The sequence below is a fragment of the Nestor notabilis genome, unplaced genomic scaffold (assembly GCF_000696875.1).
Source record: "Nestor notabilis isolate BGI_N333 unplaced genomic scaffold, ASM69687v1 scaffold7659, whole genome shotgun sequence".
NCBI lineage: Eukaryota > Metazoa > Chordata > Aves > Psittaciformes > Psittacidae > Nestor > Nestor notabilis.
Window position 1 is genome coordinate 38,164 of NW_009944061.1, and position 25,063 is coordinate 63,226.

The 25,063-nt window shown below is 36.4% G+C and overlaps 1 protein-coding gene across 1 annotated transcript in view; it reads right to left on the reverse strand.

Annotated features, from left to right (window-relative positions):
• Positions 1-25,063, reverse strand: part of LOC104411748 (dynein heavy chain 5, axonemal-like) — a gene marked incomplete at its 3' end in the record, with an annotated part of 119,776 nt that overhangs the window by 37,682 nt on the left and 57,031 nt on the right. The window contains exons 42-52 of the mRNA XM_010022239.1: positions 23,497-23,684; positions 22,099-22,293; positions 16,129-16,263; positions 14,877-15,066; positions 12,141-12,358; positions 11,089-11,400; positions 6,651-6,740; positions 6,318-6,554; positions 5,620-5,787; positions 2,437-2,643; positions 1,129-1,458 (exon numbers count right to left, since the gene is read on the reverse strand). Of these exons, the coding sequence (XP_010020541.1) occupies positions 1,129-1,458; positions 2,437-2,643; positions 5,620-5,787; positions 6,318-6,554; positions 6,651-6,740; positions 11,089-11,400; positions 12,141-12,358; positions 14,877-15,066; positions 16,129-16,263; positions 22,099-22,293; positions 23,497-23,684 (2,270 nt within the window). The remainder of the gene's footprint in view (positions 1-1,128; positions 1,459-2,436; positions 2,644-5,619; positions 5,788-6,317; positions 6,555-6,650; positions 6,741-11,088; positions 11,401-12,140; positions 12,359-14,876; positions 15,067-16,128; positions 16,264-22,098; positions 22,294-23,496; positions 23,685-25,063) is intronic.

Below are 25,063 nucleotides of genomic sequence, written 5' to 3' on the forward strand. Positions count from 1 at the left end.
GCTTTTTAACTTCACATAGATTTCACTTGAGCTTCTTTGAATCTTTCAAGTCCCAGAAACAGGCACTGAAGGGTAGCCAAGACAAGTAAGTTAATGATGGCATTGAAGGCCACAGTAAAAATGTCAGCATTGCTTAACCTGCAGTGTTTCTTCCAGATAATTTCTGTCACTCTCTTTTGTCCTTTCCAAGAACATATGATGAAAAGACGATGAGGAAAAGGAAAAGTAGTCAAGGAAAAGCAAAGAGAGCAGAAAAATGAGAAAAGAAGATTTGAAAAACTTACTTAGCAAAAGCTACATTTTCTCTACAGGCAGTTGATTACCGGTAATAAACACCATTTATGCTAAATATGCTGATCAATAGTCTCATTAGAACTCTATTTCTCAATGCAAGCCAAGTTTATGTCTACAGTTGAGTTATTTGGAAAATTCTGACCAACATTTTCTGGACCAGAAAGTATAATTTACCAAAACCCTGCCTATCCAATCTTTCCGCTACACCTCTCCACTTTTTCTTTTTTTTTCATTAGAACATCAAATTTGGAAAAAAATTATATTTGGCTTTAATTTTACTCTTAACTTTTCAAACTTCATTCTACACATAGATTTTATTTTCTATGTCAAAGCAACATTTGCTTAAGAATTGGAGTTAAACGTTTGTACAATCTGTTCTGTTTGAAATGGAAGAAGCAAGTATTTAGAATTTGCAAAATAACAGGTTTCATTTGTTTTGAACAGATTCCCTCTACACCAAATTTGACTTCTTTAATTCAGATCTTTAAAGTTTCTCACAATCCCAAACACCTTTACAGAAAATTCCTATATAATTTTAATTTATGCTTCTTATGCATTTTCCATTTTCTCAACCAGAAGACCTCTAAATGTTCCTATCAGCTATCCTTACTATATTGTACTCACATAATATAATTCTTATATTAGCTTATATTAAGGCACTGCGTATGATTGTGCTTTTAGACAGCTAGGTGCTGATAGCAACAAATTCAGAACAGAGGCATCAGTCAGCAGTTATACATCCAGGCCACAGTTTCAAAATATGAAGTATGAGCACACATGACGTTGCTTTCTCATGGTACAGATGTTTCAAAGGGTTAGCAGACATATTTTTACCTTTGCTTTTGTTGTTTGCCAAACCTTTCGAGTGGTAGAAACTAAAGCTGAAGCCAGTTTACGTATTTCTGCAGGGAAACCTCGTTGTTCACAGAAATAACCTTCAGCTATTGTTTGAAATATTTTGTCAATGGAAGAACTGGAAGGCAATGTGCAGTTGTAGATAGTGAACTGGCGTTTAAGGCGCTGTGGGATATCATTCCGACCTCCCCCAGGGTGAATCATAGCAGCTACGAACTGAATGTCAACCACATTCGTGAATTCTCCTGGCTTCTCCAAATTGTAGAAACCTCTCTGTTCCATCAGCTGTCTTACAATCTCATTGGTGATCTAGTTATTGACAAAAAGAAGAAATGGAGCAGTTAAGGGTTTCAGGGTTTCAACTTAAAAACTTTAAAAAAAAAAAAAAAGTGAAAGAGGAAATTTCAAATATAATAAATTAGACAGAAGGAAAGACATCTCTTGTTTTTCTTAATTTCAGGTGTTTTGGTGAACATTTCAGCAATTTATAAAGACATGCAACATAGTACCAAGCACTCTTATGCAGTGGGTTGGCTGCATGCAAGCTTCATCTGTTAAGTACTTATGGACATAAGGTCAGGCAGGCAACTGGATTTCCATAATATTAATCTAAGAAAATTCAGCACTTTAAAGTTTTGAGTCAGACTATATATTCAGATTGACATAGGCATTTGGTGACAAAGAATGGTTAGTTTAGCACAAAGCACAGTCACTTGTACAGAGGCAGTGAGAGAACAGGATTACAGATCTATACTGGGAACACGAAAATTACTTTTTCTCAGCAGTAATTTTTTTGAATTTAAGTCATATTTTCAGAGCATAGGACTATAAATATTCATTCATCAAGACATTTCCCTAGTCTTGAATGTCAACTGTGATGTTAGATTTCACCAAATAATAACTGTACTTTAAAGTCCAGAGTAGATGGAAGAAGGAAGGAGTCTCTGATTGCTTCTTGGATTTACATGTTTCTTTTCCCAGACTGCTTCTTAGTACAGCTAGTTTGGAAATCCTGCAAGATCTGTAAGTAACCAAAATAAAAGGCCTGAAAGCTACAATGATAGCACCGAGAGGCTTGACGCTGACCCTAATCTTTTGGGACTGACAGCTTATTATTCTTGGCAAAAACTGGCTTAGGGAAATTGCTTTTAGTAGATGTATTTGCTCCAGTTCATATTATGATACGTTTTCCCTAAATATTCCTATTTTTGCAGCCCACAGATAAGTATTTCCATCAGCAGCAATGGTAAAACCACCAATTCCCAAATGTTAACATTTTCCTTTTACCTGATCACCCCATTCATTAATCACAGGCATGTTGATGTCATCAATAAAGATAGTCATTTTCTTCCCTGCCGGAGGACCGTATGTGGTGCCCATCCTTTTATCTATGTAACTTTCTATGCTCCTTTGGAACATATTTGGCAGAGTTGCAGAAGAAAAGTTTAGGCATTTGGTCAAGTGAACATCAGGATTATACTTGCTTGTGTAATCCTGCAAGATAAACCCATTTCAAGTAAAATGCACCAGTAACTACAGATTAATTCAGCCAATAGGAGACACAAATGCTCAGCAGCCCTGCAAAAAACCGCCATCTACAAAATCTCAGTCCTGCTATTAGCTTCAAAATGTCAAAAAGCAGCTTATTTAAGATAAATATGCCATCTCTGACCTGAAATTCAAACAAACTCTCAGTTAATGTTTTGCATAAAGTTACCAAGTATTAAAATTTACACGCTTTTAACAGACTTCGCTAAGTGTTACAGGAAGTAGACATGTGACAACTCAAGATGCAAATAAACTTTGCATTAGCAATTGTCAGAGCTTATCTAAATTCAAGCTGTTAGTGATGATCTGTTACAGCAGTCTGCAAGGAACAAATGAAAAAACAAGTCTTTTTTCACATTTACACTACAGCCGTATTTTATAAGAAAAGCAGTGTACAGGAATGGTAGTGTAAAATTAAACCCAGCTACATCGCATTTATTGACAGTTATCCTCTCAATAACGAAAGGAATCCTTGGGCTTTATGAATACATACAATTCCCACAGCTGCTGAGGATGCCCTAAAGAAATGAAGTTCCACTTTTTGTATTTAGTGAGGTTTCATAATAGCACCAGAAAGAAAAAGATGTAACCCTGGAGTCACACCCAGGCGTATATATAAAGCATGGGAAATGTTTTGCTTAGCAAGAGTCCTAAGACGTGAAAATAGTATTAGAAATTCCAAATTCCCAACATGATGTCTATTTTAAGATTTGGTTCTTCTACAATGATTAGAAAAATAAACACAATTTAAATTCTTATCTTTACAACAGGGTTGACTAGAAATATTCCTATGTTGGTATCTCATAAAAATAAACCTGTATTATTGCTGATTAAGTGCTCTAAGAACCACTCTAGTAAGACATATACTTTGTGTGGCAACAGAAAGGAAGACACAAAGGAAGCCCCCTCAAAATATTTTGATTAATATTGCTAAACTGTTAATTTTGCTGACACAATGTTGATACAATGATCTCAGTTTAAGAAAAGGTGCCATTCAGAAACAGGTTTTTCTCAGACATCACATAAATGACAGTCTACACATGCAATGTACATGCAACAGTCCTGTACTTGGTGGGTACTCTTGACAGGTGATGGGTTGACAGCAGCTGGGTGGAGGTCTTGCAGCTAACCAAGGTCAACCCACCACAACTATGAATACGCAACCATTCAAAAAACACACTTGTGTTTTATTCATGATGGCATTTCAGAATCTTTACATGGTAACAATAATATTCCACAATACATAAGTGAGAACTATCTTTGAAAAAGAAGAGGTTATTTAACGAGATTATTTTTGTTAGTTAAACTGTCAGAGGAATTTCAACTCTACCATAACAGTTTCCCATTAAATTATTGATTTTTTGCAGTTCATGAATTAATAGTACAGTGTAAAGGTCTTAAACAACATTCCATTATAAGCTCTTTATTTTGACATATACTGATGCCTGATTCAATGCTGAAAATTACTTCAGATTAATTCAGATTGCAACCCAAGTTATTCTATATTAAAAGTTTTTTACTTTTTTATCAAACCAGCTGGTTATATCTGGATATTTCTTTTCCACAACATGTAGTGAAATAAAATTCTATGGAAGGTGAAAGAGGAAGGGGAATGGTTGTGAAGGCAACTAATTTTCAATCCTAATCTTAAATGAGGTCAAATGTCTGATGGCATTATGTTCCCTTGTGTAAAGAACATACTCTGCTCTGTAGAATAGACATGGGGTAAGCAACTCCCAAGAATCAGCTCCAATTATTTTTACGGCCAGGAATGGCAGCTGAAGGCTGCAGGTTGCCAGAATCTGGCCAAAATCCAGTATGCAGAATATCAAGACCACCACCCAGACCCCGCCTCTTCACTCTGCTAAAATAGTTCTCCAGCTGGTGCCAAGAACATAAGTTGACATTACACCGGCACGCACGCTGGCATCAACAGCTACGCTGAAAAAGTAGTATTAATGGCTGCTGGCATTGATACAACTTGCTTGATGTCACGGCTTAGAAAGAACATGGCCAGAGGACTCAAAACGGCTCCAGATTTTAAGAAAACTAAAGGGCAATTTAGGCCAGTGTTTTTCAGTTATTTTCAGTTTCAAGACCCCTACAAATCTTCCAGTGGAGGTACAAATGCCTGTAGAGCAAATGCACCATACCAACAGCAGATCAATTTTATTTAGCTACCTCTCATGATCAAAGAGTCTCCGGGAAATCACAGACATCATACTGAAGACTTGCATTTTTTTCAAATAAGGGATGCTGGGTTTGGTACAACACCTGGGTTTGTTCAGCCTTTCAATTATTGGCTCTTCTGTAGTAAGTTATTAATTTTGTAAGTGTCGTGTGATTAACCTGCACCATTTTAGAATACGGAAACCATGTATTTGTTAATTTAATAGCAATCCTGTTACTTTCTTCTACAGAAAGAACAATATGCCATTTCCAGTGAAGAAATTAAGAGAACAGACAACAAACACTAAATTTACCCTCTGAAAAATCCTCTTGAGTAAAGAAGGAAGTTCTTAATTTCTCTTCAGTTTGGCTTAAGAAGAATGTCTGTGCAAGAAGGGCATGCAAAAGATCAGTTCACACATGGCATCACTGACAAAGCATAGGGAAGGATCAATATTTTCTTAGCAAAACCTCTAGTTTGACTTCTCAAAAGAAAGGAAAGCATATCAAAGAGCATTTATCACATGACCTTGCGGCCATGGTTAGCAAAGTGTAAAAGAACCTTTTATACTAAAGTATAGATACTTGTTTTCTTTCTTGTAGGCCATGTGACTAGTGGCAAAGTACCTCAGTAAGAATGCTAGTATGTAATGAGAAGAAAAAACACTTGCACTTCAATTTAACATTTTAGCCAATGTCAATTATTGCAATACTCTCATACAAAGCTATTAGATGTTTTTCCATTCCACCTACCTTAATCATAACTGTTTTTGCTGTTCCCTGTTCCCCAATTAGTAGAACAGCTTTTCCTTGCCTCATGATAGTCTGCATTAGAAAGTCTGTTCGGACACTGTCTACATTTGGAACTAGAATGGAAGTATATTCTGGTACTGAATCTTTAGGATAAATATATTCAGGGACCTGCATAAGAAAGACACAGAAAAAGTTTGAGAATTTCTACCTGCCCACACAATCACTTTGCATCAGAGCACAAACACAAATGCACTTCATATAATGTACATTAGCAAAAATCTTCTTCCTGAAGACCAAGCACCCATTTATAATGAATCAGTCAGTACCTGACCAAGCTTTTCTAAAAGCGTGTTAGACTAATGGGATATTTTCACTTTACTAGTCTCCATTATGTGAAGAAAACATTTACTTGCTGTCAGTTCTTAAACAGCTGGGCTACAGTCACTAGACAAAGCTGAGTTCACTTCTGTTTCGCTTCCAAAACTACTTTAAATGCATGCTCCTATTCCCCACCAAAGATATTTATGGAAAAAAAAGAAAAATAAATCTCTCAAAAGATAAAGTCTTGAGCATTTGGTAGGGTTAATCTTCCTAACCAAATTATGCAGGGGTTTAAATAATAAAATAACATGCCTCTTACCAAATACATCTTTCTTGTGTACTCATTAAAAAAGCTTAGCATGTCACAGCATACAAACCTTCTTTGCCCAGTGCTCCCACTGGCCACAGGCATTAATACCAAATTCAAACATGGTTTCTTCTCCATTCACAGCAGGAAGTTCTTTCACTGTAGAGTGCTTCCGCAGGAACAGCTCCATTTTCAGCCTGTCATCTGGTTCCAGAAGAGCTCCGGCTGACCACATAAGAGCAAAAATGAACAAGCGAGCAATATGTTCCTCGCTGAGCTGCTTCTCATCTCGGTCGGACAATAAACCCTGCAAAGCAGATGCAATATGTAGCTACTGCCCTCCTAACAACCTCCGAAAACAAGTAACAGCATGAGAAAGAAAAAAAATGAATGTCATATCTACCTGTAGGAGGTCAATAGCTTGTTTGATGTACATACATTCTAAAATTGGCATTTTTGGTGTCACAGCAGAGAAAACAAAATCTATCACATCCTGGAAAAGAAGAAAAAAACCAACCCACAATTCAAAGAATCTTTTAACCACTTTCAAGGGGATGATTTATTCTTAGATGATGCAAATTTCTTAATTTCAATTATATCCTAAAATTTATTCCAAACATTTCCTCCCATTTCTGGGATTATAAATATACAGACTTAGAGCATGAAATTTTGCTAACAATAACCTATTCTCCTGAGTTCCACCTTACTAGCATAATAGGTAACACATGCAACATAGACATACATTATGAGAAAAAACTCACGTTAGCCTCTTAATCTAGACTAGGGCTCATGGGTATGTAGTCTGAGAAAGAAGACAGTCTGAATGTAAGCATACATAAGAGAAGGGAGGCTTAGAAAACATTCCTTTTTTTTGTTATTTCTTGTTGACTAGCAATAGTACTTTCATTTGTGTGTGGGTGGGGGTTTTTTTGGTGGCTTTACCTCTAAAATGCCTGGTTTGCCCCCGACAATGCACACGGTGCCCAAGTGACTGAGAGGGTTGTGGGTAGTACAAGGAATAGGTAGAAGTGAGGTGCTACAAGCAGTCTGGGAGATTCAAGTCTAAAGACCTTTAAAATTTTGGACCTAAATCTCTCTGAGATTCAGTTTCTTCACCTATAAAACAGACTAGATGTCTCACAGGGCACTACAAATTGTTTAATAATTGATTTGACACAGAATAAAGGTATTTCATGAGTCAAAGTAGTCCATATTTCAAGAGCCTAATTTTCACCAGAACAAGTTTTATGGTACTTACGATTCCAGTGAGGTTTGTATAATTCTTGTTCTTTGAATTTATTTAAATAAAAAAAAAAAATCAGGTCCATATACAGTAATATTTTATTATTATGGTAAACATTCACTACTACTGTAATTATTTTATTACTACTATTCTCAAATTTATCATCAGATATCCCATGAAAGAGGGTAGATATAGATTAGATATGAGGAGGGAGTTCTTCATTATGAGGGTGGTGAGGCACTGGCACAAGTTGCCCAGAGAAGTTGTGGCTGCCCCATCCCTGGCAGTGTTCAAGGCCAGGTTGGATGGGGCTTTGAGCAACCTGGTCTAGTGGAAGATGTCCCTGTCCATGGCAGGGGGGTTGGAACTGGATGAACTTTAAGGTCCCTTCCAACTCAAACCATTCTGTGATAAATTTTGAAGAACTTGGATCAGGAATTTGCTATCCCTTACGAGGAAATGTCAGATGGTAAAAAGTCATATGAGAAAAGACCCCTGAACAGTGTATAGTTACTGTGGAACTCACTGGACTGTAGCATGCTCTTTAGGACAAGAAGTTGGTAGCATACTCAAAAGGCTTAGACAAGCACGATAACTATTATATGCAAAGTTATTAATATTTGTAAAACTAATTTGAACATCAGCATTTAAATATGAAAGGTAAGAAACTCTTTGGATTATATATTCAACATTATGCTCCAGAGTCAACAGCAGCCTTTACTCAAATAAGATTAGGGTGTAATTTAATTTGGGGAGAAGAATAAGTCACATTTGACTTATACTCTGCTGGTTTTAGGACTTCTCTGAAGTCTCCAGAACAGGTGAAGAAGGGATCCAGGAAAGTGAGTGTGATTTAAAACTTACTAGATTTTTTTTTATTTTTATTTTTTTCCCATTTTTAACAATATATAGACATGCTGAAACTTTTGTTGCTCACATAACATCCATCACATGTTTGAGCTTAATACTTTGCAGACAAACTAAGTAACACCACTCAGGTAATTACTTCAATTATTTTGTTCTTTAAAACTCTCAGATAATTACTTCCATCATCTAAGCAATTCTGTTGCTTATAGGTAGCAGCGTCATTCACAGACAAGAAATTGGAGGTAGAGCTTCTAAATTTAAGACAGTGGAGACTTCACATGGGGATGAGAGTTTACTTGAAATTACTCCTAACCACAAAACGCTGCTGAGAAGAAAGAACTGGGAAAGAGAAGGCAAAAATGCAGCCCTTCAATCACTGTTTTGAAAAACTCCTGTGGAAATAGAAAGGACTCAAAGATAGTCTTAATTCAAAATAAGGTTATTGTTTGGGGTTGTTTTGGATGGTGGTGTGGTGGTTTGTTTTTTGTTTGTTTGCTTTTTTTTTTAATTTATCCTCGTCTTTTGGACTACCTCCTGTCTTTCATATAAAAACTAATGACTTACACTGGAATTTATAATACACATGGAAAGAATAAATAGATTCTCTCCACTGATTCACAAATATTATTCTCTGGTGCTCCCCCCACTACATTACTGCTACTTGCTATACCTTCAGTAATAATGATTTTATCCAATATGCAAGCTTTCAGTGACAAATACTTTTTATCAGCAAGAACGATGAATGTTTCTTGTAAGCAGATTGTAATTGCTATAGCAGTAGTCTAACATCTACTTTGGTTGAAGATAGATTGATTTCAAAAGGTCTCTATAAGTACACTTACTGATTGTCCTTAGTTAATATAGTTAAGTCTATCTTTATTTTCTTCCAAAGACCAGATATTTGTAAGCTGCTTATATCCATGTTTTTCTTAATACCAGCATCAAATTCACCATGATCTGTATTTGGGGTTTCACTACTATTGATTCCTCTTCTTTCACAAATTTCCTTCTAGAATTCATCCTTTTTTTTCTTTTTTTCTTTTTTTTTTTTTTTTTTTATGTGGGGGAAAATAATAACTGTAAAAAGAGCTGTCTGAATACACAAGTAGTGTAACCCTCATCTGTAAAATCACTGTTATCGCTTCTATTATTTCAGAAGCAAAGATACTATATTAAAAGTGAAAGAAAACTGACAGTGTGACAGCTTTCATTTACATTTTGATAGTTGCAAATGCAGCCATCAGCACAGAACTAACTTCATATTTCACTGCATTTTCATCACTCAGTCCAATAAAATATATATTTTTCTGGACTTTATTGCTATTGCTTCAGGCTTGGGTATTTTAAATGTTGCTATTATGTTTTCAGAGCAAGTTGTAGCATAAAATATAAATAGAATTGTGTCAAAAAAGCAGTGAATTGACCCACGTATACATTACTTTAGAAGCACATTTTAAAATTCATTATCAGAATTGTTTCTCTTGCTGCTGCAGTAAATACTATGTCATATCATTATGTTTTGGAAGTAGAACAAAATGAATAGCTTGTTAAACATTGGTTTTAAAGTAAATGGGCACTGAAATGAAACATATCTGTAAAAAGACATTTGTTAACATTCAAGGCATTCCAAAACTATATTCATCATTGCTTTTATCATGATTTATAAATAAACTTTCTGAAATGTCACTCAAAGTTCAGTAAAAACTGAATTTTTAAAACCCAACAGCAATGAAAAATGTTACAGGAAAAATCCCTGTGAATCCAACACCAATTACACACATTAACTGTCAGGAGCAAACCAATGGGAAAGCAAATTATATAAGGAAGTTGTATTGTTCCACAGATGTTGGGGAAATCAGAAGATAATGCTGAAAGATTGCAAAGCAATAACTTTCTTTTAAAAATTCCAAATTAAAAATGAGAATTTCAATGGAATTGAAAAAAGTATACTACTGAGACTATGCTTTTTGACCCACTACTGAGTACAACCATCCATAATATTAACGAAACCTTCTTAATAATTCAGTGTGCTAATGGAAGTGAAAAACACTTAGAATTCTTCCTTTGGATCTACTGATTGAACACAATTTAGTCAGAGAATGTATCAAAGAGATGCAATCTCAAAAGTCTCCCTTCGAACAGAATAATGGATTGTAAAATCAGAAGAGACCATTACAGTCACCTATACTCACCTATACTGAGCTTCAGACTACCACAGAGCACAGAACTACCCTAAATTAAAATATTTTAAAAATAATTAATGGACCAAATGCAGCCAAAATATCTAAGGTTCCACCAGAGTGAATCTAGCTTAAATTCCTTCTGAATTTACTTCTTTACATTTAAAACAAACAAGGAAGTTTACCCACTCCCTTAATGTACCCTAAAAAGAATTAAAATTGCAGTAACAATTACAAGCAAAAAGAATATCTGTGTTTTGCCAACATGCATTATAAAATAATCACAGATTTAACAATTCATTGCCAGCTAACCTATGCAGACAAAACAAAGCATCCAAATTATTCATCTCTTACATTTTCACTCATTCATTAATGTTAAAGATAATTTTCTCTCCCTCTCTCCTTTTTTTTTTTTTAATTCTTCATTATTTTATTGCAGAAACAAAGAGAAGTAAATAATTGAAAAAGCACTTAGGAAGAAAGAATGCTTCATTAGATAAAGAATAAGAAATGCAACTTCTCTTCTTGTCTGAAGTGGTTGAATTAAGTACCTGAAATACAGCATTAAAGCAATTCCACAGGATGTCAGAGTATGTAATCGGTAGTGTTTGTAGCCAAGCCCTTAAAATAGGCTTCCAATCTAAGACTGAAGAACTCATGAAGACCATCCCATTACGAGAAACTGTTGCAGGAGAGGCATTGTCAATGTTGTGAGGTTCAAAAATAATTTTGCAATTGGGGGACATCGGAATTCGATCTCCATTGGCCAAAGTAAGGGTCTTATTATCATCTAGAACAGAGTTCAGATTTTCAATCCATATTGCATCAACAGGTCCATCCAAAACTATCCAGATATGCTCACCCTAAAATAAGGAGACACAAACACATGTAACTTTACATACATTGACCAAAAATACACATTTACTTAATCTCATGGAACACACTGATGGATATAACTAATGAGTCATAATTTGATACTGATTACCTCAATTTTTATAATTTGCTCAGTGATTTTAATCCTTCTTTTGTTATCCTCTGTCACACCAAAAAGGATATTAAGGAATAGTGACAACAATTAATTTGCATTGTTCTAAGCTTGAAGCTGTCCTTTTATTTTACAAAAGTACATCAGCCAGCCCAGAATCCATCAGGGTGGAAGAAAATGTTTCCCATTAAATACAGTCACAGGCACACAGTTAGTCCTTGTAGGATGTTACCTAGGTGTTTCATGTAAGGTTTCCCATTTTCCTAGTGAGGACTGAATGAAACTTCAGGTGATTTGAGTGTAATTATGATTCTATGAAACATCATCTGCTTTTGCTTTTGTGCTCAAATGGTAGGACTGCCTGCTTACAGAAGAGAGCAAAACCCTTAAAATATTTTCCAGTTTTGGAACCTCAATAGCTCGGGTAGCCTTGTGCTCTTTGGCACATACACATAATTCTGACTTTTGTGTAGAGTGAGCTAGTCAAACACAAACTACAACTAACAATTACTTTCCCATTTGATTTTATAATGGAAGATCTTTCACATAAATGACAGGAGACCTTATGGAAACGGTATTCAATGTCCTTATTAACTATCATGATACAGTACCCATTACCTTCTTTGCTTTTAAAGTTTTTCTCCATAACGTAGAGAAAATACCATCTGTCCAGTCATTTGTAGCAACATCAAGGGTACCAAACATCTGGGAAGCTGTGATTGCCTTTGGGTTCATTCTCATCTCTTTATGAGGAGCACCACAGTCTGTCATTGCTTTCATCAAAATATTAATGCATTTTGTCTTTCCTGCACCAGTTGGACCTAGAGTCATCATACCTTAAAACAACATAAACACGGTTTAAAATTAAATGTCATGCTACCATTTAATGGTTCATTGCATCAACGATCCTTGTTTTATTTTTACCAAAAGCCAATACAAATTTTCTCACTCCACTTAATGTCGACTGGAATGGAATTAAAAAATATTATTAAAAGGCCTCTATAACATCTGCTCTATTATGATAGGCAAGCCTATGTGGCTTTGTATCCTCCCTCAGGCAGTTCTCTTCCTTTTTCTAATGGGAAAATACAACTGCCTTTTTATGTTTGCATGCAGTGACATTGACATGACTGGTGGTAAACAAAACCAATAATTTCTAAATGTATTTAATGAGAATGAGTACTCTCCAATGATATAAAAATTGAGTGTATCTTTCTGAAGCAAAAATAACAAAAAATATGTACCTGCATCCATCCATGCTGACATTTTAATACATCTTTCTTACACAAAAAACAGTTAACAGCAACCACACTTTTAATTTCATCACTGTACACACATATTCCCTAAGGAAAAGAAGCCATGTCTTCAACAATAATTTGAGCCTACAGTTGATGTTTTTTAGTTCTATTTTCTAAATTACCTACTCAGGAGGCCAAGACTCTGTCCAAAAGCAGATGGGACATTCAAATGAACTTCCAAAGTCATCTAAGGGAGCTAGGTAACTCCTGTTAACCATAAAGTCAACTGGACAACATAATACTTAGTTGGCTTTGAAAACCTCTTAAACAGAAGTATGGAACAAACAATCACAAATACAAATTACAAACCTAATCCAGAATAACGCAGACTTTTTCTCTGAAAAAACATTTTCTCTAAAACTAAAGGGAGCTGACTGTTCCTAAAAACAATTTGAGTACCCAGACAATCACTTAATCATGCAGTATGTTACATCTGGGGAGATTTAATGCAAGCTCCTCATTGTAATGGAATCGACTTTTTGCTGATTTCAACAGCATTTAGATCAAAACTGTTATGCAAAAGAGATTTCAGGATCCATGCACTGAATCTCAATGCATACGTGCATGTGTGTGTGTGTGTGTGTGTGCATGAGCACTGCATTTGCTCATATTGCCCCTATTTCAACCAAGTGAAGTCATGCAGATTTTTCCTGATTACTTGAAATCCCATGCTAGCCTCTCCATAAATCCAATGGTCCATGAGTAGGACAAATGCAAGTTAGGAAAACAGAATATTTTTCCTTCCATGCAACAACTTCTGTCATAGAAAGGCCCTGGGCATCCAAGTATTAGACCAATTGGAGGTGCATGACCCCTGGGAATAGCAGCGATGTGCAGAGAGAAGAGGCATCTAAGCAGAATGCTATAGTGGATCCTGAAAATTTTGGGAGAACAGTGGTCTGTTGTGTCTCACAGACCAAATGGCTTCTAACAAAAGGCACATTTAATCATGACTGAATCATTAAAACTCTCATGGCTTCTGTATAGATATGAGTGTTAGATGCATGTTATATGTATGACTTGATATGGAACACTGAACCCAGCGATCTGGATGTAAACTAAGTCAGCACAGCATTAACAAGTTCTTTGGCTTAACCAACAATCTGAACTAAATGTTTGAGGCATTAAGGTCTCAGACTGTGCTAGGCAAGACCTTTTATTTGTTCCATTAGTTTAAGCTTACTATTCTCATATTATGACATGAAAAGGGAGAATAAAAAGGATGACATCTTCATAAATCTTTACTCCTTTAGGTATATTTCCTTTACGTATTCTCCTTCATATACTAAAAAATCCTTAGTTGTTAGAGGTTCAGGGGTGGGGGACATTTCAAAGTACTGGTATTTTTTTCCGCTCAGCTGTGAAATGTAAATCTGGGCTTACAATTGTCTTTGGTACCCTTCCTAGGACAGGATAAACTTTACTATTTAGCCTTTTGAGCACTGTAAAGATGTATTTTCATAGAATCACAGGATGGTTGAGGTTGGAAGAGATGTCTGGAGGCCATTTTGTCCAGCCCTGGTCCAGCAAGAAATGGGCTTATTTCTCCTCAGTGTAAATGGCCAGAATTGAACACAAAGAACAATATTTGGAATTATACTGCATGCTTGGTAGACTCTATCAAAGTAAAGGTTTGAGAGATTATTTTTTGTAATCTTCTCAGCATCATAATCTCACAGTAAATTTAAACATGAGCTTCATGACTGAACTGTGTCTGAGGGCAACTATTGTTTTCAGAACACTGCACAAAACTGGTTGTTTCTGAATTTTAATGTATACTCTACACTTGTTCCATAGAAATTTCAATCACTGAAAGCCACACTCATATTTCCCATAAAAATGTAATATAACAAAGCTAAAATTTCACTATGTGCATTGCACACACACAAAAAAAGCCGTAACAGTTTCCTAGCAAAATATCCACCTAGGCCTTAAAAATGACATCTGTTCTATTTTTAAATATTTTTTTTTTGTTAAAATATTCTGCATTCTGTAGCAGATAATATAAAAAACTATTGCTTGCATGCACTCTCAAAACCTCATCTAGCATGCTAACCATGTCGGACTTGTTGAGTTTCATACAGCTGAATGAGTTTAAGTATCCATGGTGGATGATGAATAAGCCCCGCTTTCTCTGCCTGTTTCTGAATGGCTGATTGTAGTTCAGGATACCCAGCCTTATCCAGAGTAATTCCAGGGAATAAGTCATTAATAAGACTCATAAATAAGGGTTCATCTTCATCCACCTGTCCAGAATAAAATAGAGGGAAATGCATTATTTATCCACTGAAATTATTATTAAAGTTGTAAACAATCTTCAAGAACATTGTCCTGGGTTCAGCTATAGCAGTCATATAGCTTAAATCACAACAACTATGCTATTTAAAAGATGGCAGTAGAAAACCTTCGCTTTTCCAAAGCACATACTATAATTATGAATCAGTTTTATTAAGTGAATTTCTTACAATGCAATCACAAGTAGTAATTTCTAAATTAAATACGTCAATCTTACAAAAATATTAATGTAAGAGTTTTCTTCAATATATATACCCACGCATTTCTTCATTTGGTATGTAAGCCAGCAAGATTTAATCAAATCATATTTTTCCTTGGATTTTTTATGGTTTTTTTTCTTTCCATAGATCATTGAAGCATGCCTACAGGTTCGAACATATGCACCGATGTGCTGAACAGATTAACATCAGAAACAGAATAATTGGTTGCACCACAAAACTGACTCCCAAGGTAAATATGTAGAGTGCTATAACCTTTCAATTGCAGCAATAAAAAAGAAGATGAATACTTTAAACAGTAATAACAAAAGAGATTAGACTATACAAGTAGGCGTTAGCTGCTTCCAATTACCTCACTCATTGCAATTCTTATGATGTTCTGAAAAGGCAACAGACTCCCAAGAAATGTATAAATTAAAATTCTGGATTAAGAAGGATCTTTAATGACATTAATAAAACTTAACACAATGTATTCTTTCTTCCCCTCCTTAGGGCAGAAAGAAGAAAAAACCAAGAGCCAATTAGAGGACCAGGCTAGGTCCCCTAGGATCTGATGGTATTTCCAATGATTCTTTTCAGCTAAGGCTTCTGGTGGGTTTTCCTCTCTTTAAAAGTCTAAAAATAGTGCTCACACTGTAAGTGCATTCTGATTCTCCACTCACTGACAGACCATATTAAAACTGCAAAATAACATAACCAACTGCTGAAGAAAAACAGTTTTTCAAGGTGCATAATAACTACATTTTAAAACACAACTAATGTACTCTTTTGGGAAAATCACCAGTGTTACAGTACCAGTTTGGAGAGGTTCATGTCCCGCAGAACTCTCATCACTATGGTCTTCTCTGGCTCTTTGGGGTTAGACCTTTTCACTGTTCCAAGTGTTCTTAAAACAGACAGAATATTTCTAAGCCCAAAGTCATAGTGAACCTTGAAATAATGCATAAACACAATTGGTACCACAAAGATTAAACACTTTAAAGTCAAGAGAGGGCAGAAAACTAAATTCATTAATTAAGTAAATATGCTATCAAACTTTTAAATATGATGAATTTCATAGTTGTTCATCTTTTCAACTCAGAAAACTAAGTGGTGAAGATAGACAGGGAAGGAGACAATAAAGATACTCTTATATTTGGAGAATATCTGCTCCCTCCAATTAGTCAGAAATGCTGTTGAAACCAAGTGCATAGACTCCTTTTTTACACTCTTTGTTTTGCATTGAGCTTGGCCAGCTTCCAGATGCACAGCCACCCATTTCTCACTCCCCCTGCTCAATAGGACAAAGGGAGAAAAGAAGATGAAAAGAAAGCTCGGGTCGATACAAGTACAGAGAGATCACTTACCAGTTACCATCACAGGCAAAACAGACCTGACTTTGGGAAAATTAATTTAATTTATGGCTAATTAGAATATATTTGGATAGAGAGAAACAAAGACAAAAGTAACTCACTTTTCCCCCGGCTCCTCCCTTGCCCCTCCCCCCCCATTTCCTAGGCTGACAAATTGGAACAACACATTGAGTACAAGTCAGAATTTTCAACAAGAAGTAACTTATTGATTAGGTTTTCAGATGATACCAAGCTGCTGAACTAGACCACAACTGCAGTTCAAAATTACCAAGAGAAATTCAATAAATGATCTAGGTATGATGCAATTAATCAAAGGCAAGTGCAAAATACTACACAAATGGAAATAACCAACTGCACAAATAAAGAAGAGTAACAACTCTTCTTCATTCAGTTGAGAAACAAGTTGGGTGCATAAAGCTTTACAGAAAAATATCTGACACCAAACTGAAGCCACAAGCTCCCCAGTGACATATCTACAATTATAATGGGCAATAAAAATAGAAGTGTTCTTTTTAGGACAGTTGAAAAGATATGTTCATTGTGGTTGGCACTTCAGTACTATGCCCAAAAGTCACATTCCATGTTTGATGATGAACCCTGCTGACTAGAATTTAGACACAAAATTACAGTTGTCAGTTGACTGGAAAACATGCTGTATTAGGAAGAAGTAAAACAAAATCTACCATAGTAAGAAAAAGCAAATATGTAGGATGAGTTATGAGAAAAGTATTTGACACGCAAAAAATATCTGCAAAAAAGGAAGACAGAAATATTAGAACAGAAAGGAAATAATTTACTTAACTACAGCAAGGGATACTTAAGTTAACTTTTAGAGAAAACTTGGTGACCATAAGGAAAATGAAACTTTGGAACTAATTGCCTGGGGAATTGCAGGCTATCTGTCAATGGAAAATGTTAAGGGGAGTCACAAACATTTATAGCAAATTATTTAGCTAAGAATTATTTTTCCTTCAGAAAGATAAATGGATGACTCCTCAAGGCTCTATCCAGACTCATTTTCTATTTTTCAATCAAGGTGACAAGTTGTTATCAGATGAAGTCAGATACAAATATTCATCCAGGTAGTGCCAAGAAAGCTCATTTGCAGATGGTCACATTAAGATAAAAATATTAACAACTTTGTGTGAAGTTTGGAAGGAAAATTACATGTTGATGATGAAGTCCAATATCATTTTGTAAATTATATATGCCAGTGAAATATCCAGAATCAGGACAAGATCTGTTATATTTCTTTTTTCCATGCTAGATGACCATCATCGACATATTGGAATAAGTCCAACAAAGGACGACCAAGTGAGAGGAAAAGAGACAATGGTCAAAATTTGCAACATGGGAATTTGCAACAATCTGCATAAGGAAATGAATGAGAGTGGTCAAACACAGAAAAGGTCCCCAGAGTGACTGAATATCTTCATCCTTGGAGGTACTCAAAACTCAACAAGTGCTTTAGCAACCTGCTCTAAATTAACCCATATTGAGCTCAAAGTTGGACACAGTGACCTCTGGAGGTCCCTTTCAACTTACATGAGTCTGTGATTCTACAAAAGTGATGACCTAATTAAATTTTAAGAAATATTGTCATACCTTTTGGAAAATTAAAAAGAAACTGAAATGACTTTTAAAGATAGCCTTCCTGGTGCATTCCAGCTGACCTACATGACGGGTGGTTCAAAGTGACCAACACTTACTCTTCTTTGTGAGTGTGTTAGTTTTATAGCTGCTTTACATCTCAGGAATAGCACAGAACAGCTAGAATTTACTGGCAAATGTGGATTATGAGCTATTTCTTTGCTACATGTTCTAATAGCAGGAATATGATTGCACTTGGGCAAAACGGACGGCAGTGGTATAGCTGATGTTCTCGTAAGGAAGAATTAAAAGCTGCAAATAAAAATCTTGATATTAGAAGCATAGTTTGCTGTTGTATGCAAAATAAAAAAGGGCTATCAGTGATTTTCTCCATATGAAAGCACTTCAAACAGATGATCCTCAAAAAACGGATTATGGCCTCATTTGCTTTCAAGCTTTGTTAGGTTTTTCTTTCTAGTTTCTATGGTTTTCCCTAATCTGAGTGAGGCTTTGTGAAGGAGGCAGTAGGGAACTTTGGCTAGAAGTCCGGTGACAAAGACAAATAATTCAGCCTTGGGGGCTCTGTCAGAATAACTGTTGTGAACACATTGGGCTTCCTAAATTTGCTAAGGACTCTCCTTTGACTTCTATACGCACTTCTTTTTCTGAAGGAGATAACAGTCACTTAGGGTGCCTCTGCATTTGTGTGTGTAAAATGTCTGGAGCACTCCATGTACTCCTTCTAGCAAATTCTTCTTAGATTTTGTGGGAAGTAAGTTCAGCTGGTGAATGCTTGTCTGTTGTTACTTTCTTCTGTTAATACATATAACATTTGCTAAAACCAGCGTCCTGCCATTTCCTATTGCATTGATCCTTTATGTGATCCTGTCCTTCCCAGCCAACTGCCCAGATACCCAGCAGTACCTACTTTGAACTTAAAATTTACAATTAAAAATATGAATAAATAAGTTCCACTGGGAAAGACAGAGTAGTATGCTTTTAAGAAAGCCTGTCTGTACTGTATAGTTCTAGTTTTCTGGCTAGACAGAAGCTATTTGTGTCCCACTGAACTTTTAGAAATAGAAAAATTCTCTAGCTTATGGGACTCCCATACTTAATCAGATGAACTCATTAGATCTCATTCTACATATTATCCCATTTCATCAGATGTATTCCCCAAACTACAACAAAGTTCACCAAGAACTTTGACAAGTCTTTCAAAATATTCCATTACTACTACAAATAACTATGAATGATAGGGGAGGGAGATGACAACTCACATTCAAGCAAGGAAGTGGTGGACCCAACTGAAAAGCAAAAGATGCAGCCTGAGGTGGACAAGAGAGTCCTTAAAAGTGATGAAATAGGGAGGAAAATGGCCTGTCTCGAGTATGTGTATACAGATAAGGAAGGGCCAAGAAAACAGCATCATCGCAGAAGATCTCACATATTTCTTGGGTAACCAGCATAAGCAGGTGCCAATTTGAAGTGCCTGTTCACTAATGCATGCAGTATGGGAACTAAAGAGGAAAAATCAGAGCTCTGTGTGTAGTTACAGGGCTGCAGTCTAACTAGCATGAAAGAAGTGTGGTGAGATAGCTTACAAGGCTGGATTGATGCAACAGGTGGATATGGGTTCTTTAGGAAGGACAAGCCAGGAGGGCTGGGTGGGGAGCTGCCTTTGAAGTGAAAGAGAGTGGTAATACTTTGCCTTAGGATGGCTGATAAGCCAGTTGAGAGTGTTTGGGTTAGGATTAGAGGGCAAATCAGCATTGTGGCAGATGTGTGCTACAAACTTCCTGACGAGGAAGAAGCTGATAAATCTTTCTTCTGACAGCTGGAGCCTCATCTTTGTAAGTTCTGGTCCTCACTATGGAATTCAAGTTATAAGAGCATAAAATTCAAATATATATATATGATGTATCTGGGTGAGAGGGCTGTGAGCATGTGCACACCTAGAGCACTTGCTCATTAATTTCCATTAATTAATATCAAGGAACTCCCTTGCTAGCATCAGCAGAGATGAGACAAATGCCTGACCTGAGACAAGTTGATTGAGCTACGTGCCTTCACAACAAAGCATTTGACTAATTGGTACAGGAGTTATCCAGATGAGAATTTCAGACAGTTCCACAGAGTCCTCCAGGCAGTTTCTACAATCCCTAGGCCAACTGATAAGCACCACTTACATGCTTCAATATGTTGATTAACATGCTGAGTGGAGAATCTTGCTGTCTAGAGACTCCAGGGCAGTTTCTGCTGCAGAAACGACCAGACTACACAGAGAAACTCTTTGTGCAAATGCAGCAATGTTCATGTACAAAATATTGTACATGTTAAAACAGTTAAAAGAAGTTTTGTTTTGTTTGGGGGTATATGTTACTTTTAAGTACTCTGTCTAGGAGTGAACCAGTTCCAACACCCATGACAACACAAAACAAGCAAATCACTCTTGCAGATGTAGATGGCTGAGTTTCTGATGCCTGCTTAAATGTCTCTTCCACAGTGAAGGAAAGAATCATACACAGGACAAAAATGACCATACAAACTGAGGCAATGAGAACATTTAATCCTACTGAGGCCAAGCACGAGGAATAAAAGAGATCCATATTCAGTACTCCAGAGACAAGCTATGTTGCTAACTGTTGAAACTGTGCATGCATAAATTTTCCTAAACAATGTCCACAAATTCCATTTAAGAGATTGCCATTGGAAAATGATTCTCTGACAGATGCAGCCTATAAGCCTGGTAACTATAAAACACAGGCAGATGACAGGACTCACAGAATAGTTTGGAGAACAACAAATGGACTAACACCAGTGATGCTAAATCAACATAGGGTGATTCATATTGCCTACAAACCAATTTGAAGTCTAATGGAGACACACTGTGCAATATTACAGGGAAGCCAATAGCAAATATGACCCTTCAGAAGCCAGTCTACAACATAAAGCTGGTGAGTAAAACTCTCCCAGAAAAATAAATCTGAGAAAAATTAACTGGACTCCAGTTAGGTTACATATATAGAGAGTGAAATTGCAGAGGTATGGAGAAGCGAAGAGAAAATCCAAATCTGAACTTTTCTGTCTTAATTCTGAAGTAATGAGGGCAGTATGATGTACCATTACCTTATTCTGGTGTAGTCCAAGATTTCTACATGGAAGTCTACATAATCACTAATAAATTATGTAGTATAGAACTGAAATAATGTGATGGAAAATGTAGTCAATATGCCCAGATTCATTAGGACCCAACCAAAGCAGACATTTGAACTGCAATTTATCTACATTCATACGATTTCTCTTTGAGACCCTCTAGTGGACAGCCAGCACAGGGCATTCAAAAGGCAACAACTAGTCCTGTTCTTAAGATCAGCTTTATCTTTTGTTTCTCCTTAAATAACCTATACCAAATAGAACAGCACTTTTCTAATAGCACTCAGCCATACAGTGCCACCTGGGCATTCTTCAGTTTTTTACAGTTCTTACACTGGCTCTCCAACAGATCCAGCCTTTTTAAGCAAGGAGACTGAAAAAAATGTGTCCTCTACAAAGTTCAGCAGAGCAATATACACCATTCCTCATAACTTCTCCAATAACTGCACTCTGTTAATGAATCACAAATCAAACTTCCTTTACCACACAAATTAGAGTGAAAAATAAAAGCAACGTGATGATTTCAGACTGTTTCTAGGACTTTAAACTGAAAACCCTAAAAAATGAATAGGTTCATAAATGTAAAAATACTTACATATTCTATGAAAGAATATTCTCTACATACCCATCCAGTGACAGCTTACATTTGGACAAATATTTATATTACCTGTTTAGATAACTGCTCTTCACAGAGTTTGTAGAGTGTGTAGAATTTTCGACTAAGGACTTGGTTGTCTCGGAAACCAGCACTTGCCAGCTTGACTCGCATAATAATGCTACGGTCAGGCACCATCATAGCAACTGTGCGGAACTGAATCTTCAGATTTTCTGGGAGCTCCTGTCGCCCTGCATAGCCAGGGTTCTGAAAAATAAAAAATATACAGTAAAATTTTGTAGAATGAAAGCTGGATAGGAAGGTTTATCCTTCCTGATAATAATTTGGCAAATGCAGGAGCATATGCCAGATTACAAAGGGTAACTTGAGCATGTCTCAGTTACACATCACTACACAGTTGCCTGAAAACTTCAGTTTATGAAGTATGTGGCATTACACATGTTATTTGGAGATGCCCAAGACACACATAGACAGAGAGCCACTTGCAGATCTTGTTGGAGATGCTTTAAATTATTAGTTCCTCATGTCTTGATAGCGTTCCAGTGCTGGAGGTTACTGTCCTTTGTGAGCATTCCCAGACCATTTCAGTGCAAAGTCAGTCAAGCGGTGCAAGCTATTACTGAATATAATTCAAACTAACGGATCTGACCTTTCACTGAAGATGTGTAAGTCATTCATGCGACTACTGCACCTCTCAGTTGTGACAACAGTAATCACTGGCTATGTAGTGATATCTTCTTAAATTCTCCCAGCTGTTTCCACATTGCCTTCCCACTGGACTTTGTATGCCACTGACTTGTTCTCTTTTCCAAATTGAAGTGATAACATTAACACCTTTTCAAAGGTAGGAACGCTTAAAATAAAGACAAATGCTTCCATTTTAAGTTGTGGGTACGTAGCCTACAGCTAAGGAGGGCCAGATACAAAGATGCTTTTAAAGTATTCTTACACTTTCCTGCTGCTTTGTGTCCTGCACTGCTAGAAGCGGTCACAGGCACCAAAGATAGATCTTCAGGAGGCCAGTGAATCAGAGTAAGGGTGGTTTCCTTCATGCTGTCATATAGACAGATTGTGGTCAAAAGTTCTTCACAGGTGGCGAAATACTGACCGGACTAACTACAGTAGTCCTTGCAGTGGTCAATTACTTCTGTTTTATTTTGGCAGACTTTGAGTAACAATTGAGAGGGTTGGGTTTAGTCTCAATCTGTCGAATACTCAACTAAAAAGGCCTTAAAATATGTAGTTAATGATAACTCTGGTCCTAAATTCCAATTAAAAATGTGGGCAAAAGAAAATATTATCATTATTATTTGACCAAATTATTGTTCAAATTGTATTCACTATTTTCTATCAGACAGTTCCACTTATTTCAACAGGGAAATTTCAATGGGAAATGAAATAGGAAAGATTTTTCACAATGGTGCCATTTACACGTATTCACACACATACCATAGTCAGAAATATACCAAATTCTCTGTCCATGTCCACAACATCACCATCAGTGAAGACGAACTGAGGTTTCTTATTTTTCTTACACTGAAGTACAATATATATCTGCTGAGCAGCTACTGATAAAACTGGAAGTTCGATGCGGTTAAATTCATCAAAGCAACCCCATGCACCTGACTGAGCTAAACCTAAAAAAGCAAAACCAAAACATATATCAGCTCAAACATGAATAATTTATATATAAAATGTAGCATGTTCTATACAACTTGATGTAACATGAGAAGAACAGAGAGTATGAATACAGAGTAAAGTAAGAAGTAAAAACTCAGAATAAATTGGGCTGTGTGTTAATGACATCCAGAAGAAGAATTACCCCTTGGAAGAAACATATACAAACATAAAATGAAAAGTGTTCAGTAACACTGTGTATAGTGCCTAGTAGCATAAGCATGCATATAGGATGGAAACTCATCTGTGCAGGGTGTGAAATTGTCAAAGATGAGCTTGAGAGACACCTACCTAAATGAAAGCACAGAATCAAATGAAAAATCACCACATTTGTGACAGAAGCATTGTAACAATTTACAACAATTAATTCATAGGTCAAAAATTGTTGGAGAATAGCATCCTCCTCTTCAAGAGAGAGGAATCTCTTGTCTGATGTCACACTTAAAACTGTTATTTGGAACAAGCTATGGAGTTCTAGACAGACATTAGAATCCATAAATATCATGTCTTTAGGGAGAGTCAAGTACTCCTCCTTCTGTATCATGTTAGCAGGATTGAAATAGGAGAGTCTACAATGGCAACATTCCAGAGCAGTAGTGGGAAAGCTATGTGATCCTCTGCTGTTCCATGTCCATTTCACAAGGGATAAAGGCTAGTAAGTCTATGCAGGAACTTACTTCATGAATACCATCTGCTCCCTCCCCAAAGCCCGCACTGGACTAGTATTTCCTATTGCCTCGGTCAAGCTAGGACCTGGATCAGTACTTTAACTGGTGCTATAAACAAATGTTCAGGGGTATTTAATTCACTCCACTGGATTGGTGGAGCTCTGTTTGGCTTAAGCTGTTTGAAGGCAGTGCTAAATACAGGGAAAAAGCACACATCCAAGAAAAGGCATATGTGTGTTTGTAATGTTGAATAACTTATGCCCAGAGCTCCCTTGAATCCCCATATCATATATGACAATGCCTACAGCACTGGTAAAATAAATCAAGGGGGTTTTATGTGTAATGTTAATTCCTTAAGACACTTAAGCTAATGGAAAAGAAAATGATCAAAAACCAATACTACTACTATTAATACATAATTTGTCACTTTGTTTTGTTTTCTCTTTCATGTTTTCTCTTCTCTTGTCTTTCTCAGGCCTGTTCTGCTCATATTATCCTTCTTCCCTTCTCTCTACTGTTCCTTGTCTGATCTTCTCTTCCTCTTTAAGACGTTCTTCTAGGAACTATCATCTTACTCTAAATCTCCTTGGAGTCCCTTATATGTTTCTCCTCTACCCCTCTTCTGCTCTGCCCCATCTTCTACTGTGACCAACTATAATATATATAATAAT